General features: G+C 41.5%; 1 protein-coding gene across 1 annotated transcript in view; it reads right to left on the bottom strand.

The window, feature by feature from the left end:
• The window catches only part of sh3yl1 (SH3 and SYLF domain containing 1), a 165,562-nt gene that overhangs the window by 104,611 nt on the left and 51,913 nt on the right, over window positions 1-9,038 (bottom strand). Inside the window, exon 3 of the mRNA XM_043678815.1 lies at window positions 407-520. Within this exon, the coding sequence (XP_043534750.1) occupies window positions 407-520 (114 nt within the window). The remainder of the gene's footprint in view (window positions 1-406; window positions 521-9,038) is intronic.

Raw genomic sequence — 9,038 nt, 5'->3', positions numbered from 1 at the left:
AAGCACATCGACCTGGACCCAATATACTGACCACTGCAACGGACAGTTGGAACTGACAACCGGAAGTGGCAGATTCAAACCACTACAAATGCCGGAGGAAAGATCACAGAAGCGCTTCACAGTAGGCTCCCAAGCACTGAGGATGTCACCTAGACAGGGGACGAAACGTCTGCAACACAAATTCCCAGCTCGGCGAACAGAACCACAACGAGCACCCGAGCTACAAATCTTCTCACAAACTTTGGATATTATTTCTAGGCCTGGCATTATGACAACAGTATTAAATTTTATTATGTGTTTAAAAACACAGCCGTACTTTATCAGTGGATGTTGCAGTCATTTTTCTTATTAAAAGATGAACAAAATCATATGTATTTTAAAATAAAAAGCATTATCTTTTTCTTACTTCCATCTGGCAGGCGACTCAATACAATTCCACTGCCTCCACGAGCAGTTACTAAAAATCCAGCTTTAATCACCGAGATGATTGCAAGTCCTTGTGCTTTAGCTATCACGTGAGCTTTAAAATGAGCAGAAAATAAAGTGTGAACGAATAAATATATTACATCATAAAATAAATGACAACTTTAACAAATCTATTTCTTGAATAATTGTTAAACCCATCGTGTAAGCACTCACATCCTTTAGGAACTCAAGGATTAAGAGCAAAAGTTGACTACATAACAGAGAAAGATCCTTGAATTAATAGATAATTCACAACAGTCTCTTTCCATCTTGAGAACTGAGGGTGAAGCAGAACAAAAATTGTGAACGTATTTATTTTCCGGCGTTCTTTAAAATATTTTGCTTCTTATTCTTTCGAGAGAATATGGGCACCACTGGCTAGTCCAACCATTATTGCCTATCACTAATAAATCTGGAGAAAGTTTTGGCGAGCTGCCTTCTTGAACTACTGAAGTCATGAGGGTGTAGGAACACCCACAGTGCTGTCAGGAGGGGAATTCTAGGATTTTAGCCCAGTAACAGCAAGGAACAGTGATATATTTCCAAGTCAGGATGATGGGGGAGTCAGAGGGAAGCTTGCAGATGGTTGTGTTTCCATGTATCCACTATACTTGTCATTCTAGGTGTTACAGCATGAAGGTTTGGAAAGTGCTGTCAAAGGAGCTTTGGTGAGTTACTGCAGTACATCTTTCAGATGATGCACTTGCTGTCACTGTGCATCAATATTCCAGGGTAATTCATGTGAATTTTGAAGGCGGTGGATGGAGTGCCAATTCAAACAAGCTGCTTAATCCTGGTTGGTGTGAAGTTTCTTGACTGTTGCTGGAGTTGCATCCATACATGGCATGCACAGTTTATTACATCACACTCCTAATTTGAGCCTTGTAGTGGGCAACATGCAATAGAGAAACATGAGGCGAGTTACTTGTTGCTGAATTCCCAGTCTCTGACCTGCTCTTGTAATCACAATATTTATATGGCTAGTCCAGTTCTGTTTCTGATCAATGGTAATCCCTAGGATGTTGACAGCACAAATTTTAGCGATGGAAATGACACTGAACTTCAATCTGCGATGGTCAGATTCAACCTTGTTGAAGGTGGTCATTGCCTGGCACTTGTCTGAGGCAATTGCCAGCACAACATGGATGTTCTCAAGGTTCCTAGGATATTAAGGAATTCCTGAAGAGGAGCCCCTGAGATGAGGTGACTGACCTCTTTTCTAGGTATGACTCTAATCAGGGGAGAATGTACCCTTTGATTCCCACTGACTCCAGGTTTGAGAGGTTTCCTCGATGCTTTACTCAGATGAATGTTGCCTTCATATCAAGGGCAATCATTCTCACCCCAACTAGCCACGAAACGACACGACCAGCTATCCTTAGTAGCCACACACGCAGATGACAAGCAACATGAATTCGACTGGGACAACACTACTGGGACAAGCCAAACAGAGAACAGTCAGGGAATTCCTAGAGGCATGGCACTCATCCACAGATTCAATCAATAAGCACATCGACCTGGACCCAATATACCGACCACTGCAAGAGTTGAATTCAGCTCTTTTGCCTATATTGGACCAAAGCTGTGATTAAGTCAAGACTCAAGTGGCTCTGGTGGAAACCAAACTGATCATCAGTGAGCATATTATTCTTTTGCAAGTGCCACTTAATAGCACTGTCAATATCCCCTTACTAAACTCTGCTGATAATCAAAAGTACGTGAATAGTTGGCGAGGTTGAATACGTGGCCAGTTTTCTGCATTGCCGAGTAGATGCCAGTGCTGTAAATGTACTGAAACAGTTTAGCCATGGATGCAGCTGGTTCTGGAGCACAAGTCTTCAGTACTGTTGGCAGAATGTTGTCAGGGCCTTTGTAATATACATTGTCTTCAGCCATTTCTTGATATTACATGGATCCAACTGAATTGGTTGTAAACAGGCATCTGTGATGCTAGTGACCTGAGAAGGAGATCCAGACAGATTGTCAGCTCAACATTTTTGACTGTAGATTAAGAAAAATAATTCACCCTTAACTTGTATTTATGGGTCAGACTCTGCCATCATTAAGGATGGGGATATATGTACAACTCCACCTCGTGTTGGTTGTTTAATTTTTCTACCATTCACAACTATGAATGCAGCACAGCAGGATTGTAGAGCTTGTATCTAATCCATTAGTGTGCATTGCTTAGCCCTGTCGATTGCATGCTACTTCTGTTGTTTGGCACATGTGTTATAACTTCAACATGTTCATACTTCATTTTTAAATATGCCTGATCTGGAGGTTTCCTTGTCCATGTTTGACCAGATGCTATGAAATATCATGGTGTGCAGAGACAATGTTGAGAAATCGGAGGATAAATCCTTCCCAACTCTATACCACTTTGCTGCTACCTCTGCTGACTCTATCTGGAGCATTGTCTGGAATGTATGACTACCTGAGAATGACTATGGCAGGTGGTTGCTGGAGTATTCTGTGGGACAGTTGATCTAATTTTGGCACAAGCCACAAAGAGTAGTAAGGACAACTTCGTAGGATCGATAGAACGTTTTTTTTGTTGCTGTTGTTTCTGGTTCCCAAGAGGTCCATCAGCTTTCCTTTGTTTAGATTTTGTACTGATTCGATATAACTGAGTGGCTCTGTAGGCCATTACAGGGCAGTTAACAGTCAACCAAACTGGCTGTGGCTGAAGTCAAATGTAGGCCAGATCAAATATGGATAGCAGATTTCATCCTTAAAGGACATTCAATAATGGTCCGCAATTTAGACTAATTAGTAAAGTTAGGTCACATGGGATTTGGGGTAAGCTTGCCATTAGGATACATAACTGGCATATCAACATGAAACAGAGAGTGGTGGAAGGTTGCTTTTCGGACTGGAGGCCTGTCACCAGCAACATTCCACAGGGATCGGTTCTGGGTAGTCTTCTGTTTGTCATTTATATAAATTATTTGGATGAGAATATAGAAGCCATGGCTAGTAGGTTTGTGGACAACACCAAAACTAGTGGCACAGTAGACAGTGAAAGTTTTCTAGGATTACAAAGGGACCTTGATCAAATGGGTCAATGGGCTGAAAAATGGCAGACAGAGTTCAATCTGGATAAGTGCGAAGTATTGCATTTTGGTACAGCAAATAAGGGTAGAGCTTATATAATTAATGGTAGAGCCTTGGGTAATGTTTTGGAACAGATATACCAAAGGGTTCAGGTGCATAATTCTTTGAAATTTGCATCACATACAGACAGGGTAGTTAAAAGCCCTTCTTCAGGGCTTATGCCCGAAACGTCGACTCCCCTGCTCCTTGGATGCTGCCTGACCTGCTGCGCTTTTCCAGCAACACATTTTCCATAGAGTTAATGATAGTTGTCTTTTCCCTAGGATGGAGGATTTCAATACTAAAGGGGACATTTTTAAGGTGAGAAGAGAGAGATGTAATAAAAGACATGACAGGCAGATTTTTTACACAGAGGTTGGTTGGCATGTGGAATGAACTTCCTGAGGAAGTGGTGGATGTAGGTACAATTACAAAAAGACATTTGGATAACTACATGAATAGGAAAGGTTCGGAGGGATATGAGCCAGGAACAGGCAGGTGGGACTAGCTTAGTTTGGGATTATGTTCGGCATGGACTGGTTAGACTGAAGGGTCTGTTTCTGTGCTGTATGACTTTATAATACATCAGGAAGGCCTTTGCAAAATCATAGCTGCATAGCTTTTAATTCCAGTTAATTATTAAATTCATATTTTACCATCTGCCACGGTGAGAGTCAAACCTATGTGCTCTGACTGTTAGGATTTTGAGGGTAGTAATATCTGGGTTATGACCAGAGCCACATGTTCATGAGGCAAGGAATAGAAAGATAGGGCAGATGAATTTGTGCATAAGGAGCAGGTGCACGGGATAGGGTTTAAGGTTGTTGGATCATTGGGACCTCTTCTGCAGCAGGGATGACCTCTACAATAGGGACATGTTGTACCTAAACTGGAGGGGAACCAATATCCTCACAGGAAGGTTTGCTAGTGCTACTCAGGAGGGTTTAAATTAGAGTGATGTGGGAGTGCCGATGTTGGACTGGGTGGACCAAAGTTATAAATCACACAACACGAGGTTATAGTCCAACAGGTTTATTTGAAAGTACCACTTGTTACCTAACGAAGGAGCAGCATTCCAAAAGCTTGCACTTTCAAATAAACCTATTGGACTATAACCTGGCATTGTATGATTTTTGGAGTGGCAGAGAGCTGGGAACCAGAGCAGCAGATTAGCAAGTGGAGGGATTGAGGGGAAGGTAGATAGAATCATAGAGCTGTACACCATAGAAAGACACTCTTCAGTCCAACTCATCCAGGCCAACCAGATATCCTAAATTACTCGAGCCCCATTTGCCAGCACTTGGCTCATATCCCGCTAATCCCTTCCTATTCATATAACCATCCAGATGCCTTTTAAATGCTGTAATAATACCAGCCTCCCCGTTTCCTCTGGCCGCTCACTCCATACATACACCACCCTCTACTTGGAAAAGTTGCCCCTTAGGTCCCTTTTATATCTTTCCCCTCTCATCCTAAACCTCTGCCCTCCAGTTCTGGACTCCCCCACCCCAGGGTCAGCCCTCAGCCTCCAATGCTTTAGCCCTCAGCCTCTCGCCATAGTTCAAACCCTCCAACCCTGGCAACATTCTTGTAAATCTTTTCTGAACCCTTTCAAGTTACACAACATCCTTCCCATAGCAGGGAGACAGAACTGAACTCAGTATTCCAAAAGTGGTCTAACCAGTTAACTGTACAGCCACAACATGACCTCCTAACACCTATACTCAATGCACTGATCAATAAAGACAAGCATACCAATGCGTTCCTCACTGTCCTACCTGTGACTCCACTTTCAAGGAACTAGGAACCTGCATTCCAAGGTCTCTTTGTTCAGCAACACCTCCCAGGACCTTACCACTAAGTATATAAGTCTTGCCCTAATTTGCCTTTCCAAAATGCAGCACTTCGCATTTATCTAAATTAAACTCCATCTGATCAAGATCCCATTGCACTGAGATACCCTTCTTAGCTGTCCACTGTACTATCAATTTTGGTGTCATCTGCAAACTTACTAACCAAATCACCTATGTAGATATCCAAATCATTTCTATAAATAAGAAAAAGGAATGGACTTAGCACTGATCCTTGTGGCACGCCTTTGGTCACAGGCCTCTAGTCTGAAAAGCAACTCCTCTGTCATTTTATATTACAATGGCTTGTACTCCTTGTATTCTATGCAAACTAACCTTGCATACTAGTCTACCGCGAGGAACCTTGTCAAATGTCTTGCTGAAGTCTATATAGATCATGTCCACCACTCTGCCTTCTTTAATTCTCTTCATTACTTCTTTAAAATTTCAATTAAGTTAGTGAGACACGATTCCCCATGCACAAAACCATGTTGACTATCCCTAATCAGTACTTGTCTTTCCAAATACATGTAAATCCTGTCCTTCAGGAGCTCCTCAAACAACTTGCCCACCACTGATGTCAAGCTCACTGGTCTATAGGCCCATGCCTTTTCCATGCTGTATGTTTTTATGACTCTTTTGAAGACTGATCTCTGGACATCCTGGTTCTTAGGCTTCCCTGCCGAGGTTAGTCATTTCTCCTTTTATTCCATTCACTGTCTCTTCCCACTTGGAGTAAGATTTTACTCCTCATAGTTCCTTCTAAGTTTCTGCTGCTCACCAATGTCTTGTTCATTTCTTCATTTATTTTGGAGTCGCATCATGATTTCAACATTATTTTGAAATCGGTATGTGTATGCATGTCTTCACATATTTCAAATAATGTTACTGGGTTATTAAAATGTTTTAGCATTGAATTGGTTTGCTGGTGATTAAAGAATACCTCATTCAGCTTATACCACTTGCCCCAATCCATTTCTGAGACAAAGACAAGATCATTGGCGAATTTTAACTTTTTGATTTCCAGGTATGAAAAGCAATTCGTGGAGCTGCAACAAACCAGTCATCTTCCCAAATGACTCCATGACTCTTGTCAAAATCAGCTTGGTTGACAGGTTTGACCTTCAGTTAAGTGCGGAATGCTGAAGAAAATGGATTGGACTTGGCAAGGGGGAGTGGTGGGAGGTGTTGGAGAATCAGTGGCTGGTACAAGATCGAGCAAGGAAGCTTAAGGAACAGAAAATGGAGGTGCTGAATTGGAGAGGGGGTAGGATTAGATGACTGACAAGGCAATGACTATTGCGGTGTGAAAGATTTGAAAGCTGATGACTCATTGGGCTAGCTATAAATTAGAAATGCATTTGCCTCATGATACCAATTGTTAAAATTCACTTGAGAATGTAACTTTCAAAAAAAAAGGTTTTGCGATTCACATATGAAAGAACTGAAACCAACATGGTCATTCTAAACCATGAGAGACTGAACAAACAATCCAGGTCTTTTTCAATATATAATTTCAGTTATATCACACAGTAAACATTTGCTATAAATTCATCAGCATTTGCCTTCCTGATGTTACTGAATCTCTCAAGGCAGGGAAAACCTCACTGTTAGAATTCAGTCATTAATTACGGATACAAATGAGGCACAAACCAATTTCTATTGTATTTTAAATTGCCAATGTACCTCTTGGGAGGAATATGTAACCACTGCACCCATTAGGATTCAGTTAAAATCAGGAATGGGTGAGTTGGTGTTGGGATTCAGATTTTTAATGCTTTAAACTTTCACTAACCCCAAATCTGCCTGTCTTTAAATTAAACTATTTGAGCTGACAGGTGCATGTTTAAAGTTGAATGGGCCACACCATGAGATACCCTTCTTCAGCAAATTCTGGATGATGAGAAAATGTTTAGTTGATTGACATCTAGTGTAGGTCAAAAAAAAGTGCTTAATTACATGTGCACTCTCTCCATTCGCTCTGAAAATATACACATTTATAGTTGCATAACCTGTTGTGCTACAGTAAAAAAAAATCCCCACTGAACCTGATTAATGTCGCACTTATAGCTAAATGCTATTGAAGATCTGAGGTATCCATTGAATAATATATAATTGTCACTAATAGTGGAATAATGAAATAATAGAGAAGTCTTTCAATAGAGTCCAGAGAATTTGCTATTGTTAGGGTGAGGGGCAAGGCTGGTAGGTATAGGGATGACTAGAGAAATTAAGATTTTAGTCAAGAAAAAGAAGTAAGCATATGTCAGGTATAGACAACAGGGATCAAGTGAAGCCGTACAGGAGTATAATGGCAGGAGAAGAATACTTAAGGTGACCAATAAGCACCAAACTACACTAATGCCATATATCTGAACGAGGTCCGTAGCCTACTACACTTGCCATTTGAAGTGCTCATCCAGATATTTCCTAAATGTTGCAAAATGATGCTTCCACCACCCTCTCAGGCAGCATGTTCAATTTTTTTTCTCATATCTTCCGTAAATCACTTCTCGCCTTAAACCTCTGCCATCTGGTCCTAGATATGTCTCCCATGGGGAAAGGATTCTCACAATCTACCCTGCCTATACCTCTCAATTTTGTATACTCACTCAGCCTCCTTTACTTCAAAGAGATCAAACCCAGCCTATCCAGTCTGTCCTCATAACTGAAACATTTCATCCCAGGCAACATCCTGTTCAATCCTGCTCTGCACATGCTCCAGTGCAAACATATATTTTGATAATTTGGCAACCATAAGTGAACACAGTATTCAATTTGTGGCCAAACCAATGTTTTATAAAGTCGTCACAAAATGTATTTGCTGATTAATGAAGGCAAGCACTCCATATGTCTATTTCAGCACTCTCTCTACCTGTGATGACACCTTCAGGGATCTTTGTTCTTCGGTATTCTCTAGTGAACTATAATTTATTGCATACATACTTCCTTTATTAATGCATCACCTCACACTTATTAGGATTAAATTTCATCTGCCATTGCTCTTCCCAATTTACCAGCTGATCTGTATCAGATTGCAAGGGCAGCATGGTGGCTCAGTGGTTAGCACTGCTGCCTCACAATGCCAGGCACCTGGGCTCGATTCCAGCCTCGGGCGACTGTCTGTGTGAAGTTTGCACATTCTCCCAATGTCTGCGTGGGTCTTCCCTGAGTGCTCCGGTTTCCTCCCACAATCCAAAGATGTGCAGTTTAGGTGAATTGTTCAGGGATGTGTAGGTTAGGGGCATTAGTTAGGTATAAATATAGGTGATAGAATAGGGGAATGGGTCTGGGTGGGTTACTTTGGAGGGTCGGTATGGACTTGTTGGACTGAAGGGCCTGTTTCCACATTGTAGGGATTCTAATATAATTCAACCTGAGACCACTATCAACAACACCACCAATATTCATGTCATAGAGATGTATAGCCTGGAAACAGACTCTTTGGTCCAAACCGTCCATGCCAACCAGATATTCCAACTCAATCTAGTCCCACCTGCCAGCACCAGACCCATATCCCTCCAAACCCTTCCTATTCATATACCCATCCAAATGCCTCTTAAATGTTGCAGTTGTACCAGCCTCCACCACTTCCTCTGGAAGCTCATTCCATGCACGTACCACCCT

This window comes from Chiloscyllium plagiosum, chromosome 3 (assembly GCF_004010195.1).
Source record: "Chiloscyllium plagiosum isolate BGI_BamShark_2017 chromosome 3, ASM401019v2, whole genome shotgun sequence".
Taxonomy (NCBI): Eukaryota; Metazoa; Chordata; class Chondrichthyes; order Orectolobiformes; family Hemiscylliidae; genus Chiloscyllium; species Chiloscyllium plagiosum.
The sequence above is the reverse complement of the archived record's forward strand: the minus strand, read 5'-3'. Positions and strand labels throughout refer to the sequence as shown.